The sequence below is a fragment of the Branchiostoma belcheri genome, unplaced genomic scaffold (genome assembly GCF_001625305.1).
Source record: "Branchiostoma belcheri isolate BF01 breed outbred unplaced genomic scaffold, Haploidv18h27 scaffold46, whole genome shotgun sequence".
Taxonomy (NCBI): Eukaryota; Metazoa; Chordata; class Leptocardii; order Amphioxiformes; family Branchiostomatidae; genus Branchiostoma; species Branchiostoma belcheri.
Window position 1 is genome coordinate 1672638 of NW_017804087.1, and position 19199 is coordinate 1691836.

The 19199-nt window shown below is 38.5% G+C and overlaps 2 protein-coding genes across 3 annotated transcripts in view; one reads left to right on the forward strand and one right to left on the reverse strand.

Annotated features, from left to right (window-relative positions):
- The window catches only part of LOC109478945 (aminopeptidase N-like), a 15015-nt gene extending 7369 nt beyond the window's left edge, over positions 1-7646 (forward strand). Inside the window, exons 11-25 of the mRNA XM_019780760.1 lie at positions 184-297; positions 675-806; positions 1211-1276; positions 1598-1663; positions 1967-2151; positions 2561-2646; positions 3100-3242; positions 3713-3768; positions 3921-4065; positions 4297-4373; positions 4854-4961; positions 5312-5485; positions 5860-6000; positions 6323-6401; positions 7072-7646. Coding sequence (XP_019636319.1) covers positions 184-297; positions 675-806; positions 1211-1276; positions 1598-1663; positions 1967-2151; positions 2561-2646; positions 3100-3242; positions 3713-3768; positions 3921-4065; positions 4297-4373; positions 4854-4961; positions 5312-5485; positions 5860-6000; positions 6323-6401; positions 7072-7209 — 1710 coding nt within the window. The 3' untranslated portion in view covers positions 7210-7646. The remainder of the gene's footprint in view (positions 1-183; positions 298-674; positions 807-1210; positions 1277-1597; positions 1664-1966; positions 2152-2560; positions 2647-3099; positions 3243-3712; positions 3769-3920; positions 4066-4296; positions 4374-4853; positions 4962-5311; positions 5486-5859; positions 6001-6322; positions 6402-7071) is intronic.
- An 88-nt stretch (positions 7647-7734) lies between these two features.
- LOC109479000 (calmodulin-like) lies at positions 7735-17587 on the reverse strand. 2 transcript variants are annotated; one of them, XM_019780842.1, is made up of 5 exons: positions 17528-17587; positions 9665-9818; positions 8921-9055; positions 8309-8431; positions 7735-7855 (listed from the first exon to the last, which is right to left on the reverse strand). In XM_019780842.1, the coding sequence occupies exons 1-5, from the start codon at positions 17560-17562 to the stop codon at positions 7811-7813; spliced, it is 492 nt and encodes a 163-aa protein (XP_019636401.1). In that variant the 5' UTR covers positions 17563-17587; the 3' UTR covers positions 7735-7810. The 2 variants fall into 2 exon arrangements, with proteins under 2 accessions (XP_019636401.1, XP_019636402.1); XM_019780843.1 differs by lacking the exon at positions 17528-17587 and adding an exon at positions 10215-10350.
- Positions 17588-19199: the final 1612 nt, after the last annotated feature.

A 19199-nucleotide genomic window follows, 5' to 3' on the forward strand; every position in this document is an offset into this window, starting at 1 on the left:
TACCCCCCCCCCCACCACACACACACACTGTTGCACGACTCCCCCTTTTCTTTTCAAGATTTGTCCTCGAATCTTCCGAATTCGACGTCATCCCTGGAGCGGAAGAAAGCAAAAGAATTCCCATAGGGCGAAAGCTGTGTTTTGCCAGCTTGTAATTTGTAATCTCTGATTTCTTGTTCGCAGTGGTTTGGTGACTTGGTGACCATGAAGTGGTGGGATGGTCTCTGGCTGAATGAGGGAATAACCACCTACATGGGACAACTCGGAACAGACTTTGCCGAACCAGACATGAAAATTGTAAGAAATCATGATAATAGCACAAGACAGCCTCAATCCAGGTGATTTGTGAAGTTGTCAAGTTGCTACATTGTGCGCCAAACCCGTAATGTATCATGCATAGGACTAAGGCAGAACGTCTCAAATAAGGCCATATTCACGCATATAAGGTTAACACTCCGTCCGTAGTTTCCAAATGTTGCGTCAGAAAAGATATCGTCTTCAACAGGCGAAATTCTGATACAACTTTGACCAAAAATCCAACGGAAACCGTGAAAAATAAGGGTCTCGCGCAGGCGCAGTACGTTCTACCGACGTGCTCTATATTGTGATCTACAGAATAGGTAAACAGTTATTTATGTTTATTGTTGTTTAACAATTATTTACTGTTGTTCCAGATGGACATGTTTACATCTAACGTAAGGCGCACCATGGAACAGGACTCCCTGTCCTCATCTCGACCTGTGTATCAACCAGTCCACCGACCCAGCCAAATCGCGGAAATTTTCGATGGCATCACATACACAAAGGTCGCTACTGTAGTGTTTCCACACTTTCTCGTACAGTATTGTTGACAATGATCTCATAGTCAGTACTCAGTAGTCTTTATCATATGTTTTATTTTTTTGCTACTTTCAAGTGCAGAGTAACGCTTTTGAGCAGCTAAGTTGTATGACCGTAGGTTGACAGCACATGCATGTGTCGTAATAAGCAAGTGTACATACGTCTGTGTTAATACGTTTTGTAATGATATGTATTTTTACGACTCCAGGAAGAATTGTGAGTATATGCGTATGCTTATTCTCACTATCTTCAAATGAACAAAAAAAAAACAAAAAAAAAATAAACTTCTAGATCCTAAGTCTAACCAAAATCCTACAGCCACTTTGACCCTTCATATACTCTTAATTTTAGATTATTGTTTTTTATTCAGGGAGCGGCAGTGGTAAGAATGCTGCACCATGCTGTTGGAGATACAGCCTTTAGAAGAGCCTTCAAGGTAATAATGGTCTTTAAAGTAAAGTAAAGAATTACAGTCTTTGCTCTATGAAATGTAACCTTTGTCCCCAAACAGGAAGGTAAACAAACAAAATCCAGGAAAATGTCGGTACAACACCTACTAGTATTATTTATGGCAATTAGAGTTTGCTACGATTTCCTCACAAAATACACTGCAGGTGGCTTTACTAAATATAGTAAATATAATAATTCACTAAAAAATTCACGAAAACCAAAAAGGGTTGTCATATTGTTAATGCTTATTACGCAACAACTCTCAATTACGATAATCATATTTTCTTTCTTCACTTGTTTGTTACAGAGCTATCTTCAAAAGTACGCATATGGCAACACAGTCCAGGACCAATTGTGGGCGGAGTTTACAAAGGTACTTATCTTCATGTTCACCAATTGGTCATGTCAATTTGGCCCACTGATTGAATTGACATTAAATACCAACATCTGCGTATATTTAATAGACATATATATTTTTCAATCGTTATCTGGATAGATATAATATTTCAAATCCTGAATGTATTTGATTATTAAGATCAAACTATTACGAAGTTCAGATTTGAGGGAATTTGACTTTCAAATGGCGTCCGCCATATTTCTTCAGCTCTGAGTGGATATCACGTGATCAGGGGTAAAGGTCATGTTTGTATTTCCTCATTCCGTTTTATATCGCCAGGCTTTGAATGCCGAAGGTCGGGAGGATCTCGATGTCAAGGTCATGATGGACACCTGGATCCTACAGAAGGGCTATCCCGTCATCACCTTCGCCAGGGACTACAGCAGCGGTAAGGCGGAAGTGACGCAACAGCACTTCCTGAAAGACGCTTCTGTCAGCACCAAAGCGCCGGGTTCCAAATCCGTGTAAGTTTCAAATTCACCTTTGAATTGTACAGTTTATGTCTATTTAGTTGAATATACAGTTAGTGTCTATCTAATCTTATGTCTATCTAAGTTTATCTAAAAGTCCAAGTCTTTTTAGCCATTTGATTTTTAGCCGTCTTAAATTAGCTTTTCAAGTAAAATTTCTTATGATTATTTATAATCAATGCTTGATTTACAGGGCTAGTATGAGATAATGGATAAGACATTTCACATTTAGACAATAGTCAATAAAGTCATAATAGTATTTGTCAAACTATATTGCCGTACATAATTTTTGATTAGTAGTATGAATTGAAATTCCTCAATTCACCATTGAGCTCGAGATCATGCATCGCAAAGAATAAAACCACCACAAACATTTCAAGATTTACCTCTTTCATTTATATAGATATAAATGGTACGTGCCTGTCAGCTTTACAACTCAAAGTACCGGCAGCGAGAACCCCAAGAGCGTTTGGATGAAACCAACATCAGGTAAACAGTTATCTCTATAAACCGGTTCACAGTTTAGACTTGCGGATGAATTTTGGGATATATACCAAAGTTCAAAGTTGTAGGCTACTAAGGAGTATTAAACAAAATACCTTTGGACATATCTAGGTTGTGTGTTTTTTTTGCTTTAGGCGTGCTTGTACTAGTATGTTGATTTACTTGTGTATCCGTGATAATATGAATACAATAGAATGACAGGAAGTGGGTCGAGAGTGCGCAGACGGACAGAAAGGTCAATTTGGAGGTCAAAATGGCATCCCCACTTGTTGGATCGTAGTGAGGTCGAATTGAAGGTCAAAATGGTTACACAATAAACTGACAGCAAGTTACAGTAGAATACACATAGAATAAGAAGAGAAATTCATAATAAAAATCCCAGATCATATAACACTTCATGGAGGCACATATTCTTTTCTTGTTTTTGCCTTACTGTAGATACCGAGGTCATTGACCTGGAGGGAGCAGACGCAGACGATTGGATGCTGGGAAATGTTGGGCGAGTTGGTTATTACAGGGTAAACTACGATATCAACAACTGGAGACTTCTCATCAACCATCTCAAGAGTGACGAATTCCGGGTATTACTACCAGCATAGTATTAGGGTAGGCGGGGAGGGGGCATACTTGTTTGTATAGATAAAACACATTTAGGTGTAACACATAAGTTGCACATAAGGACGTCCCTAACCAAAGCTAGGTAGTACTCATTTTCACCTGATGAGTGGAGAATTGGGCAAAGGATCGTGCCACCAGGGACTTTAACCCGGAGCCTTCATATTCGCAGTCAACAATCCTATCCACAAAACCAACTTGCCACCAAATGAATTGAATGGCACAGGCTAGGGAGACGGATATTAAGTCAAACCTGACTTTTCCCAATTTAATAAAATGCTTGATTTACACTGAATAGGCTATGACTGAGTATGAGGATATTTTTTATGTAATCTTTTTGAAAAGTTACTGTCTATTCAAAATGAATGATGACAACAAATGCATTGGATTGAATGTAACTGTATGAAAGGTTCTAATCGACATATGTTATGTTTAGGACATACCAGTAGTCAACCGAGGAACACTTGTGGATGACGCCCTAAGTCTGGCCGGGTAAGTTTTCTCATATTTTTCCAACCTAAGAAGTAAAATGATATGTATACCCATCAAAAACTTAATAGATATTTTCTTCCATAATTACGCTAGTAAAAAAAACTTAAAGCAGACTTTAATGTATGCGCTTATTGTCTTATTGTCTTTTTTAGTGCGTCCATGCTCGACATCACTGTTGCTCTAGACCTATCACAGTACTTGGTTCGAGAACGGTCGTATGTGGCGTGGGATATGGCAGAGTCAGCTCTGCGCTACATAGGCGATAATCTTGGAACAAACAACTCTAAGAAATGGAAGGTATGATTATCATCAACGTTAAGCCTTTTAAAAATTACACTCGCATTTACTTAGGTTTTGTACTTGTGTGTGTGTGTGTGTGTGTGTGTGTGTGTGTGTGTGTGTGTGTGTGTGTGTGTGTGTGTGTGTGTGTGTGTGTGTGTGGACAAATTGCAATTTTTTGGCGACGGTTCAGGGGCGGAGTCGAGTCATCATCGCTATTTCTTAGCATGTTTCTTTGTTTACCAACAGGACTACATGGGTCAGCTCATCACGCCGTTCTACAATGATGTCAGCTGGACTGATGAGGCAGGCACTTTTCAGGAAGAGTAAGAACATTCATTACTTTCCTACAAAAATATGTCCATCATAGTAAACGTTAAAGTGGCCCGCAGCTGACGCACACTTCTTAGCATATTATAATTGGTGACTTCCAAAACAACTTCTCATATGTGAATTCGTAAACAGTTGTATCTGTTCAATATTTGATAGATAAATAAATATTGGAGAACATGCAATTAAAGAATGGGTAATCTACCGTTGATATCTAATATAATGGAATTCAAATGAGATATCAAACATCAGGTCATCTTCATAATAAAAGTTAATCAATGATATATGTATGTATGTATTTGCTTACGACAATGTCGTATCTACCCCCCCCCCCCCAGAACAACGAAAGATAATGTTAAGTGTTAGATGATTGAAAATTGAAACATATGAAAATGTCTGGAAGCAAATCAGTACGAAACTGCTACTTCGGCCTGTTTGAGGGTAACAAAAATTGGTACGTATTTTATTTATCACAGGATGGGCCAGGCGCTGGCAGTAAGAAGCGCTTGTAGGTTCGATCAGGCGGACTGTTTAGCACGCTCCAAGTCTATGTTCAAACGCTGGATGGACACAAATAATAACAGGTAAGATCAGAGGTGTTTTAGTATAATCTTCTCAGAAAGAAAACACATTGTTTTTACTCATTTTTCTTCTCCAAACACATCAGGCCAATAATGATCAGCCACAAATTAGCCCAGGATCCTACAAGAAACCGTCTTGTCATTCTGTTGCATGATTATATTGTCGACACACATTTAGTAATTAAGGGGTAATTTATTTTGCACTTGGGTTAATAAAGTACATTTTAGTGCCGATTTAGTTTAAACTCTGTATATTGTTAAATGTAAAATATCATCGTTTTTTAAAACTGCATTTGGCACCTTTAACATTAAGGCACATTTACAATGGATACTGTTCATCTATTACATTCAAGTCACATTCCGGAGCGACTGAAGACCACCGTCTACTGCACAGCCATACACCACGGCGGTAAGGCTGAGTGGGAGTTCGCCTGGCAGCAGTACCGGCAGGCTGCAGATGGCTCAGGGGAGCAGAACTCCCTTTTCAGGGCTCTCTCCTGCTCACAGGACGCCGACATTCTCAAAACGTACGTATATTGTAGTTCTAATTTTTTCACTGTACTTTTATGTTCACTGTTTTCACTGTCACTATCATTACAGTTAACAAATAATTCCTGGACTTTCCTTTTTGCTGCACCCACCGTGAATATATAGTTTCGTGAATATGTCCACATTTCTCAGACTGTGACATTTTGATACCGTGAGCATAAAGTGCTTTTGTTGTATACCTCTAAGGCCCAATCACATACGTCGTACGATCGTCGCACGATCTTTGCACGATCACTACATATAGCCACTGCATGCATCTGCCCAGGAACCCCTTGTAAGAACTTAATAGACGTATGTAATGAATGTTACTGCATGGAAAAACAAAGCTTTTTATGCATTTCTCTTTCTCTAGTCATTTAGAGCAAAGCTTGGACAGCAAACTCATACGTAAGCAGAAGTCTGCAGAGGTCGTCGAGAATGTTGCTCTGAATAGGGAGGGGAAATATCTCGCTTGGGAATTCTTTGTGGGCAACTGGGAGTTCTATTTCAAGAGGTAAGATTTTCATATTATATGTAGTATGATGATTATAAGTGACATGTAAATATAATATAACGACCAAAACGACGTCGTCTACGCTGTTGATTTCAGAGAAATATCATAGTATAGATCATTACAAAATGTAATGTGATTGAAAAGTTAAAAATTACTTTGATAATATATTAGTCTTGTTATATTAGATTTTATTGTCAATGTATTGGGAATCCTACGTGCTACTCCCATGGATTTTTCGGAGAACACGGTTTCAACTTCCACCAATGGCAAAAGGACTACTGATTTCAAATAATCTGACCGTTTGATTTTCCGTTTGATTCAGCTTTAATGAAGTCACGTCGTTGGGCGACACAGTAACCGTCGTCACCTCGCAGTTTAGCACTGACAAGGACCTCGAAAAGGTTGGTACAAAAACGTAGCTTACTCGAATAAAATTATTTTCGTCAACACTAGTAGTCCTTTAACACTAGTTACTACGATAACTAAATTCAATTCAAATAGGTGCCCACTCATTTGAGGTAAAAAGAGAGCGATATAAAAAGATACAGTCAGATACTTTGGAAGACAAACCATATTTCATTTACATTTTTATACCATATTTCAAACTATACTTTTTAGCGTTTGCTGATTTTCTGTTAACGCTGTCTAGTTATGAAACGTAGCCATATATAATGACGTAAACGAGCAAGACTTAGGGAAAGCATTTTTTGTTTTAATGTTCATAACTTTTTTCTTTCGTTTGTCTCTTGACACGTACAGCTGCTGTCTGACTTATTTTCTGTCATGTATCTGTTGACAGCTGCTAATGTTTATTCATCAGCTGCTTTCTAACTTTTTTTATGTATCTGTTGACAGTTTGACAGCTGCTTTCTAACTTTTTTATGTATCTGTTGACAGCTGCTTTCTAACTTTTTTCATGTATTTCTTGACAGCTGCTTTCTAACTTTTTTCATGTATTTCTTGACAGCTGCTTTCTAACTTTTTTATGTATCTGTTGACATTTGCTTTCTAACTTTTTTATGTATCTGTTGACAGCTGCTTTCTAACTTTTTTTCATGTATTTCTTGACAGCTGCTGTCGTTCACCAAAGACCGTAACCTTGGATCAGCCACTAGAGCCTTTCAACAGGCGATCGAGTCAACACAAAGGAACATCAGATGGCGTCAGAACAACGAGGACAAGGTAGAGAAATGGCTGGAGGAGAACTGAACTTCTCGAATTATTCACAAACTATATGAGCCAACTATTCCCATGTATGAACATATAAATTGATGATTGACATATCCTTTGTTTAGAGTTAGGTGGTTATGAGTTGAAATGTTAGGTAAGCATTAGGCCTAGAAGGGTTTGATTTCTAGAAAACTCAGGAATCTTGATATACACTTCTATTAAATCACGACCTGGAACTATAACCTTCTCATTCTCTGTTAAGACATATAAGCTTGATATAAGCTGATAAAAATCAGATGTCAATAAAAGTATAATGTACCTATTAACTTATGCAACAACTCTAAAGCCAACTTCAGAACGTTCATCTAACGTTAACATATAAGCTAACGCAAAATGCCGAATGAATAGTAAAACCTTGAACTTTATTCCAGTTCAACGTTTAACTATGATTACTACCAACACAGATAAACTTTCATGATAATGCCGAATAAATCTTGTGTGCAACAAAAATTCCTTCGTGTTTTCTTAATTAATTTACATAATGTAGTATTTATTTTTGCCATCGATATTATGATTGCAGTTGACAGTTTTTCAACGTGTTGAGGTGAAAACAATATGATGTCATGGCCGTCATGTTGCTTTACGACTCTTCCATCATTGCCCTGACGAACTCGGTGTAGTTGATCTGAAATTTTTTAATATAACGACTATTAGTATTGCCTACATTCTAGCTTCACATCTAGGTGTACACTCGATAATACCTCCTAATCCTGTTCTTTCTTGCGCATTGTCAGTATTCTTTGCCAAGTTGTTTAGTTTCACTGGATAAGAGCAAAATTTCTTGCTTCTCTTTAGGTAAAATAAATAAACATCCTTAAAAGTTACTTGCTGGAGTTTTATAGACCGACACTGACTGTCCAACTCAATTAGCAGCTCAATCAATAATAGCATGGCAATTAACTAGTTCGACCAATGACAGCATGGCAAGTATTTGTTCGACCAATGGCAACATAGCAATTATCTGTTCGACTAATGATAGCATGGCAATTATCTGTTTGACGAATGACAACATGGCAATTAGCTGTTCGACCAAAAACAATATGACCATTAGCTGTTGGACCAATGAATAGCTGTTTACCATCCCATTGGCGTCCACATTGGCCACTTGGAACATCTCGTCCAATTCGTCCGCTGATATCTTCTCGCCCAGGTTCGTCATCACGTGACGCAGCTCGGCAGCGCTGACGTAACCATCGCCATCCTTATTCCCGGAAAATTCCAGGAGGAATGAAAGATAAAAATCCACAGTTAACGTTCTAATAGTACTGTAACTTAAAATGACAGAATTGATTTTTCTAACAAAGACAGGTAATTGAAAGAATTTCAAAAATAATTCGATTTTTTATTTCCGCGTACAGAAGTATTTTGGGGTAGTTGGGCTGTCAGGGCAGAGTAGGTTGATAGCACGTGGGTGGAGAAAATCGACAGGTAAAAAGAAATGACAAGTCAAAAGGTCAGAGACAGGAAATAGGTTGTGGTTGATATGGGGGGATTCAGAAAGCCGGGGATTACATCATTTCAGAAAGTCTGAAATGTCGGGTTTCTTGTTTATTAGTCATTGTGATTTAGTAAATTTGTGGAAGGATTGGCATAAGTCAGACTATCGCCTTTTCAAGGTGTCGAACGAAAAGAAGTTTCCTCAAGCTCTTTATTAAAGACACAATGCAGAACCCCCCTCCCCACCTAGTACCTTATCAAAGACTCTAAAGGCCTGTATAATCTCCTCTTGTACGTTGGTGCTCAGCATCTTGCTGGCCATGAGTTTCAGGAAATCCGCGAAGTCGATAGAGCCGCTCCTGGCAGCGTCTGCAGTGTTCATCATCTCCTGTAGAAACACGTTGCATATAGCAGAACTTTATTGCACGACAGTTGTACATGGTACAGTATATGGCAGCGGCTATTGAACATAGTACTAAAAGGAAAGGGTATAAAATATATCTTAACATCCTAGTCACTAAAACATCAAGTGCTAGTATGATATACATTCACGTAAGGCTAATCATGAGCTTCGGTATCTCTTCTAATGACAAAACAGTCTATTACGTGGTTAAAGGCATTCAATGCCATTTCAGGTAGGCAAAACAAAAATATTCTGGATGAGGAAATAACATTTTTGGTATTATTCTATAATTGAAGCAGTTCCCAAACAAGCTTTTTGTTTGTCTGCCTGTCATCAATTTCTTGCTACATATGACAATGGGATAATAAATTGACTAATTCAGCAAAAAATTCACAATATTGAATAAAACAAGAAATTCATGAAAGCTGTAAGTTGTGAGATACTTAATTTATGTGTAGTATATCTTATTATTGTATTGTATTGTATTGTATTGTATTGTATTGTTTATATTACAAAATTAATACACATCAGAACCCGTCCTCTAGGAAGGTAGTTCGTACAGCCCCCTCCCCCTCCCACCATGCGCGCGCGCACCTGTAGCTGAGCCTCGGTTGGGTTCCTCCCCAGTGACCTCATGACGACCCCGAGTTCCTCCGTAGTGATGGTCCCGTCGCCATCTTGGTCGAACAGCGCGAAGGCCTCCTTAAACTCCCCTATCTGTTCTTCTGTGAGCTGCAGCGACATGTTTCTGCCAGAACAAGAAAATTGTGTTCGAGTCAATATTTGAAGCACTAGTGTTGAATATGTAACATTTTTGCACCATAAATTCTGTCAAACACCAGGCGCACTCAGTATGTGGTGCCACCACAAACTACCAGAATGTAAACAAACATGGCAGACATGCTGTGTTTCAACACACCCGTAAGGCGTCATATTTTGGCACCTCCAATTCCTAAATTAGTTAGAGCATTAGTTAGAGCAGTATCATATATTAATGTATACATACATGTGCGTAGCCTCTGAGGGATTGAGACTCAAATACAGTAGTGCCCACCCAACCCCCATTATACAGCTACCAGACATAGCGTAAACCACATTAGAACAATGCCAGAGAAGCATTGAATCATGACTTAAAAGTACTTACTGTACTCTTCTATTAACAGCTTTTCAAGTCGAGTTTCTTTCAACACTTTGAGTCGTCGTTCAACTACTAGATAAATGCCACACCTAGAATTTACAGGGTTTACTTACATTTTACAGTTCAGTTCGTTAGGACTGTGCCAATCTCTGTTCCTTGCATACTTAAACTTGATTTTCCTTTGAATTCCCTCATGTAATTTAGTATTCGTTGTTTCATCAGAAATGTTCACATTTTGACATTGGGTATTTTTTGATATTTAAAAGTACTTAGTATTAATTGTAAAATGCTGTGTTTTTTCTTCCCTATTCTAGAGTTGGCAAATCCACATATACGATTCTAAATACACACACAACAATGGTAGATTTAAGAAGTTGCAGAACAACTTTTGTGAAGGGCTTTGGGTCAAAGGTCGTTGAGGTCAGTGCACCAGGGGTCTTGTTGACAGCACACTCTAGCGTGACTGCCTAGAACTGCAGTGCTTCTGCACCAACTAGCGTTTATAGGTGTAAACTATGCACATTGATTTTACTCTATTCTAGATCATCCTAAATTCCTGGCACGCGCATTACTACGACAGGCAAAAATGTGGCGGGGCAGAAATTTGGCGTCAACCGTCCTTTTGTAGAATTACGCCGATAAAACATAGTTACTTTAAGTAATACTGTTAGAACCCTATTGGGGAAAGAACAGATCGAATTATTTCATATCATGGTAGCTTTATCTGATTATAGGCAGTACATAAAATACTTCCGACAACGTTCAAATAGAAGAAATGTAATTGCTCTAGGTATACCGTCCATACGAAATATGAAAATAGAAATATTACATTTGTTTTGGCATCGTCTAAATTGCACGGATTTCAGCTAGGAATCCTAGATCCCATACCCCCGTCAAATATTCAGAGTTGTAGCAAATGTTTTTTAGTCGTTGTTGTTAATTTCTCGATGATTCTGTGCAAATTGTCAAGCACATTCATACGTAAAATCCAGTTCCTCCCAGTCTGCTACTACACCATTTTGACCTTCAATTTGACCTGCCTGTCATCCTACGGTAACGTGATTTTAATTACGTACAGTTCCTGTATCTCTACTAGCTATAAACGTATTTAAATAGTTTCTCTTTTGAGTGTGTTAAGCCATGATTATAAATCGAATCCGTTCATCCTTCTTCCTACATGAACCCCCTCCCCCACATCCCCCTTAACGTTTAACAGTGACATGTGCACGGTGATTCTTATCTACGTGTTTTCAAATAAACCGAAACCGAACTTGCCCTATGCTGACTCCCCATACATAATGAATGTCTAATTGTGTTTCTTTTGTTGCGAAGGGATACACGTAATAGAATCCCAGAACAGAGTGTAAATACTGTGGTATTAGACTGTTCCTGAAACCACGCCCCCTAGCCTGCCACGTGACCAAATCCTGATCTCGCATTGGGCGAATTGCCAATTTTGATTGACGACTGCAGACAGGAAGTTTTATTATGGTAGCAGCGCGTCAGTTAACGTTGCATTTGAACATGTTTGAGGGAGTAGCCGTACTAGACTTGTATTTCAGCACTAAGGACAGCGCCCACAACCCATCGCGTTTTCGTCTTGTATACAGTCTTGTATAGCAATTTGGAAGGGTCTATGCCACACAGTTGACCAATGAATGGTACATCAGGGTCTACCATAACTTTTATAAGAGAAAAAGGCATTATAAACAATATTTCATTTATAAATGCACCGGGCAGTACCGTACAAAAATTAGAAATTAGTGAAAAAAGAAAGTGCACAAGCTGGCTATGTATTGATACAGAATTCGAAGCTGGTGTGTTACGCCAAATTGTAGTTATACCGGCTATAGAGATACAGAATCTAGTGTGCTAAAATAACGCCTAAAAGGTGGTTATACCTACTATACAACTACTGATATTCTAGCCTAACGTTTAAAAACCACACCACAGACGAAAAAATTCCCAGAAAATTCTAGTCTAGACATATATTGGCATTCTGATTACTAAGAGCTACTCAGTGAGTGCTGCAGTCGAATTCTACCACGACCCCATGACCCTAGGCACTCACTGTTCTGATTAAAGCCAGATAAGACTAAAAGACACCTGAAAATTTAACCCATAATGTCCAGTTCATTTTGCAACCGCATCGTTTGTTAAGTAAATGTTATTTCATTACAGATTCGCTCACAGAGAGAAAATTACTTTTATGTCTAAAAAGGATTTTAAAAAAGTGAGATCAAGGATATCATTTCCTTTAATATCCTTGGTAAGATAATTTTATCTTCATTCGAGTTTGTGTAGTGACGAATTTTGTACGCGCCCCCCCCACACAAAAAATTCAGTGTTTGAAGGCATCAGATGCAATTTCAAGGCAGCCTGGGATCGACGGGTATACATAATTAGGCCACGCTGACTTAATTTTATGGATGGTATCCTCTGAATACTAAACTAATGCGAGCGGGCCAATGAAAAAAATTTCCGGCCCCCCAAAATGCAGCTAGACCACAGGAATACAAAGCTGGTATTGCGCATTTGCGGTTGTACATGGCTACATTTAAAACAAGCCTACACATGTTGGCCTTTTGCAGCATCTATGAGTCTGCACCGTAATGAATTCTAGAGTTCCGTGGAGTCTCGGTAGCCTGATTGCCGTCCTATGTAGTTACCACAGGCTCCTTATTGTCACTAACTACAATTAACTACGGAGGATGGTACCCAGGCAAGAGCCTCGGAGTTTTTGTTTCGTTGTCGTTGAGAACAGGCAAAAATAAATGCGCGCGCGGATGTCATCCATAAAATTACATTAGGGTGCCTTATACTGGCTGGATGCAGGGCGTCTTGATTGGTGATTACAGTCACCCTGATTCCTACGGTTTAAATGCGCCCTTCTACACGTAATTATGGTAAAGTCTGCGATGTTACGAGAGGGTTCAGCCAAAGGGAGGAAGCAGAAGAGATTGTACGCGTTTTTTCTCAGCTTGTGTACTCCCTAACCTCTGTCTGCACGTATTATCCTGGAACCATGGCAAGTTCTCTGTCCTCATGCAAACTGGTGAGTTCAACCATTTTTTTCATAAAGCAGTCTATTAAAAACATGTAGAGAAACTGTACGTTGTATATTTTGCCTAACCCTTACCTCTTCCCTCATGACCTCAATGAAACTAAGATTATATATTATAAAGATTATAATGATTTGATCTTCTTTGAATAATAAAGAATGGTTCAAATAAACAAAAATAATACAAACAAGTCGAATACTAGCAGTGATTCATCGATATTCCCCTTATATGTTTGATTGCATATTAATATGTGTATCCGTTGTGAATGTTATTTTTTGTAGTTCTCAGTGCACTCTTAAAACTATGTTGTATCCGAATTCGCCAGTAACTTTCTCTGTTTAAAGCCCAGCACCCAATACAAGCATACAATTCTTACCTCTGTGTACGAAGCTTATGTTTTCGATCTGTTTGATAATTTCAGTATTATTCATTATTTTGAATTTATCTCTCTGGTTCTGCCTCCCATAAGGCAACGCACCTGCATATAGCAGGAAAATTTAAACAGGAAATGAGATAACCTTCTCTTGGACCTTTGACCTAACTTCCTGTCAGCGTTCCCGACACGACGAATACAATTACAATGCAAATGTTAATAATGTAAGAAAGTAAATTTTAAGAAATATAGATATAAATTCACACTGTTACGATGAAAATTCCGCAATTTTATGCGGAAAAATATTTATATAAATTGTTATTTCAGTAATATCTGCCAGCGTTATATGTCTAGACTAAAGGTTCGTACTAGGGTGACGTATGATGTAATTTAAATTCAAGTGGATCCGGTGTAAGTACAAGAGGTTATTTCCCGAGGAGACGGGATCTGATTAACTGGCGACGGCTGAGGGTGGAAATGAAATAACTGCACAATGACAAGAACCACTGGAGGAAAACCTGCATCAGTTAAACGGGGTCGTCAAGTTATTTCATTGGTATAAATGGATTCTTTTCTGTTTGTTCGTTGTTAGAATTCAAAACGCATCAGTTCCAATGATAAGCTCGTTGCGCAGTTCACAAACAACCTATTGCTTAGGTAATATTTATGTTTACCGAAGGAAAACATATTATTTTTGCTACGTTTCTTCTTCTTCCGTTCCAAACACTGACCTCTGACCCTGTCTCTCACCATGGTAACTGGTGCATGTTGGGTTACATAATGTTGCAATTTTATAGTAAGAGGGATTTATACTCCTCTCAGCATACATGTGAATGTATTTGAGTAAGAATTAACAGAGTAGACCATATGAGAAGGTAAACATTATGCATTTGCTTTGCAAATGTTACCTATCTAGTTTGTATCTTGTACGTGAAGTTATGAAATGTTGCATACAAACTTCAGATGTTTTCCCAAATGGAGACTGAAAAGGCAGATCCTGATGACAACATCCCCGAAAAGATGAGACATTTTCTGGAGACCAGCCAAGACAGGTAGGACATGGTTATACTTAAATTATCACCTAAATCATAGAATTACTTTTTTTTTTTAATAAAACACAGTATCTAAGCCACACATTGTGATCGTTTTTATCAGCAAACGGAATCATAATTGTAACATGAGAAAACAAAATAAGGAAAAATTCATACTTTTGTTTCATCGTAAAAGTGTATTCCTGATGCCATCTCCAATGTCCCCGTACATTCCTAATTATGTACACTTTTGATTCTAATGAGCAGAAAAAGATGTTTTCCTCTGTATTGTTTTATTTAACCTGCTCTATTCTTTTCTCTTACTCTTAGGCCGGCACTGAAAGTAGAGACTATTGCAGTGGGCCCTCATGAAATACGCCTGAACGTGTCTACATGTAAGTGTGTATAATAGTTAATGACCATACACTTAGCTTAGATTTCATATGTCAAGGCAGTCCCATACCCTTCTTGAGGAATTGGGAGAATTTACAGCACAAAATCCAAATCCAAACGAAACTATATGATAGTCTATGTAAAGGTTCCATTTCTCCTTGGAGTGAAAAAAAAAACATTCAGGCACAGCGGTTTCATATAGTAAGTTGCTTGTCTAGGCCATGGTATTGGAAATTGGAGCCCATCCGTGTCCTTCCACCGCCTTTTACTTCCAAAACCAAAGCCAGGTTCCCAGTTTACACCTGGGTGGAGTGAAAAAAGTCGTATGCCTTTCCCAAGGACATGACCTCCAGCTAGGAAAACAAGCAATCGAATTTGAATGACATCTCGATTTCGTATATTCGACTGATAAAAATGGGGGGGGGGGATGCACCACCCACATTTTTGTTGTGAAGAATACCTTGAAGAAAAAATAATTTCCTTTTTTATAATCTCCAGGGGGATCTGCATTAGGTGAGAGGATCTGGCCCCTAGCGAAGGTAAAAAGAACTTCATCAACTAAGAACTAACATTGGCGTATAGCTAAACATTGTTAAGAAGAAATCTTATGTTCCATTTATCGTATAGAACTCACTGACATTGGTTTGCATTAGGAATTACATTCCGACCTTGATTCAGGACAGCTCAACATGTCTCTAATTTTTTCCCAGGTCCTTTGTTCTTACTTGTACTTCCGACATGACCTGTTAGGGGGCGTAACGTCCCTCCTTGAGCTGGGTGCGGGGACAGGGTTGGTGGGGATCACCGCTTCCAGGATAGCCAAAATTCCCGGAAACATTGTTCTAACAGACCACGATACAAGAGTCAAACGTCTGCTTGAGATGAACATTGCAGAGAATTTTACAGACTTAGTAGGTAATATACATCCTCAAATGTATACTTATGACTGATGTTAGATATTCTGTAATAATTTGAAAAAAAAAACTCTTTGTATAAAATCAAGACGTTGAAATGGACGTTATCAAAGTAGAAAAAGGTTAGCGCAGCATATCTCAATATAGCATCGTCAGCTAGGTTATTTTTTGTTGGAACTTTATTTTGCTGCAGAAGGCGAACGACGTTATAAGTTGTGGTTTGTTTGTTTGTTTATTATGTTACCTTCGCAGATGGTTTTGCTTAGTTTCCTCTTCCTCTTCTCCAAACATATAAAAAACGTCAATATCTTCAGAACTAGACCTTGGAAAAACTCGACATTCAGCAAGCTGGTAGATCGGCACATAATACACTGAACTTTGGTCATTTTTTCCGACATAGATGTCAAAAACGATTTTATTGAGAAAAAAAACATGTGAAAATTTGCACTTTAAGCCCAAAATCGAATTTTAGAACCCGTTTCGAATTTTAGAACCACGTTCGAACTCGGTACGGCCGCAGGTCAATGACCTCGCGGCTTTGGAACACGCCCCGGCGCCCAGCGGTGACAGGTAGTGTCGGGTTCCCCCCAGCCACATCGAAATCATGGCTCTTCTGCTGCCGCCCAGAGCAATGTGCCGTCTTCCACGGTGAGTTGTGCTCCTACACTATAACATATGGTCCAAAGTACGGCTGTAGTTAATTCATTCTAATGTTTAAAATATCAGTATATGCAAATGTATTGCAGCTACAACCGCCTTTGGTGTGACATACAAGGACATCTGTATAATGTTCTTGGGTGTAACCAGTATGTCTAGTGATTCTTGCTATAGACTGCATCTTCAGACTTTGTCTAGTCAATGGAATTATGTATAATGTCCTTGGTCTAGTGAATAAGCACATTAAACCACCATCCCAAATGTTATTCAAGCGTAAAGCCATGAAGATAATTGTATGGCGATAATTGTATCTTGAGTCATCTCTCCTTGCCTCAGGCAATTTCTTTACTGAGAAAGTATAGGGTTCTAAAAGAAGTCCCTACTTTGACACATTGTGTAGCCCGACATTTCTACTGGTTTATTTTCGACCTGAAGGTTGTTCAATACTTCAGATGAACATTTGTTCAGATAAATTAGTATGAAAGGATGCAGTCTTTTATATGGTGAACTTTTGGAGACCTTTTCTTACCAAAACACATTTCCCTCACTGTTCCATATTTACTTATGCTTGGAAAAGCTTCAAAAAGCTAAATGTAGCTTGTGTTGCTATTTCATCTACAGTCATTACAATGAATGAGAAACCGTTGCTCACTCAGGTCAATCCAACAGAAACAATAATGAAGACCCTCCAACACACAATTCTGCATTGCTGAGTTCTGCAATACTTCACACACGAACTACTTCTGTGCCTTTATAGGCACTACTATTTATCAATTAGCACCAAGTAATTATTTAAACTTTAAGGCTTTTGTCAAAAACATTTCCTATAAAACAAAAGCTACCCTTTACAGTTATATGAAATGAATGAAATCTAAAACAGAAGCTTTACCTTGTAGCCACAGGGGCACAGCTCCTCCTCTGCATCTAGTAGTCAGGTACCACTGCTGCTCATCATCCCTCAGTCTTAGCAAGACTTTTCCTGCAGTGAATTTACTCAGACACAAAGTTAAAGGTAGCCAACAACCCAAACTTGAGTGTGGCTATGAGACATAAGCAAGGAGAAAATTGACAAAAACATCATTCCTCTCCTTGGTGCTGAATTCCTGGTACATATATCCCTTTGCAAGATGGACTGAAAGAATTGAAGATCATCTACCAGGTATTTTTATTCAAATCCCATGCAGGTACCCATTGAGCCCTAAGAGAGATGAAAGAAAAGTCATCATGATCAGTGTCACTCTGTCAGGGATTGTTGTTTCAATCCAAAGTAGCAGCACTTAATAGGATATACCGAAAGGTAAAGAATCATTTGTTAGAACATTCAGTTCTGCAGAATCACAAGTCAAGATGCACTGAAAACATGAAGTTAGAAACCTGTCATTTTACCAGCGGTTGCTGGCCCAAATCTCAAGCAGCTTCACATTTAGAGAATAAGCTGAAAGGTAAAGCATTATGTTAGAGAAGTTATACTCACATGTTAACCTGGAGAATACAAACCTGTCCTGTCATTGTCGCTCCAAAAAAGTTTTCTCTGTCTCTCCAAAAGGCGCGTAAAAGTCGTTGCTCTATCTTGTAACTTATCGCGAGTAACTCACACCACAGAATTCAGACACAGTTTCTTTATTTGAAATTCTTTATTTTCATCGCAAGCGCAGCTTACAGAGTGTGTGAAATGTGTCAAAAGAAAAAGAATTCCCATTGTTGCAAGGACCCCAGTTCCCTTCCCATCATGAGGATAGAAACACAAAAGATGGTTTGGCCTTAACACAGATGTTTCTAGAAGGTTTGCAGGACCCCCCTTTTATTATGAGGAGAAAAATCACATGTTAGTAATGCATGCAGTCCTTAATTACATGGCTCACCTCTGGTATCTTGGTAGTGGTTTAACATAAAAACAGGTGTCCTCTTGAGATCGTTGACTAGGCTAAAATTTAGGGTGTGCCTTGTGTTTATATTATAAATTTTTTTTAAAACATTTTGTGCTTGACTTCCATCTACCCACCCCCATAAATTTGTGGACTTGCTCTCTGAATCATCACACACTTTTACTAACTACATCCCTGCTCTAATTTGGTTTTAAACTCACCTTATTTCTGGATCCTGATCTAAGTCAAAGTGCATGTGAACTCAGAGAGCAGGTCAATGGCATGTGGAAGTACTGCCTTTTAAATTTAATTAACAAATTCAAGCACTTAATTTTTTTCAATCTTAATTTCCGTAAATTGCTGGTACAAAGTGAAGAATCATCTTCTTCAGTACCTTTGATCACAATAAATATTCAGTCTTTATCAAAAATCTTTATTCAGAATCTTTTTTCAATGAGTGCACTGGTGTCCTTGGTGGTCGTAGTCTCTTGTAGTGGGCATCTTCAGGAATGGCTGCAGTCAACAGGATCATTACTAAGTCCGCCTTTTCTCTTACAAGACGGTGAAAATAAAATCCATCTTCGTACTAAGATTGATGAAATAGTTACTTGTCCACCTTTTTACATACAAGACGGGCAAAAGAAATTCTCATTTCATTCATCATTTCTCCTACATAATGGTGATAAAGTCCTAAAA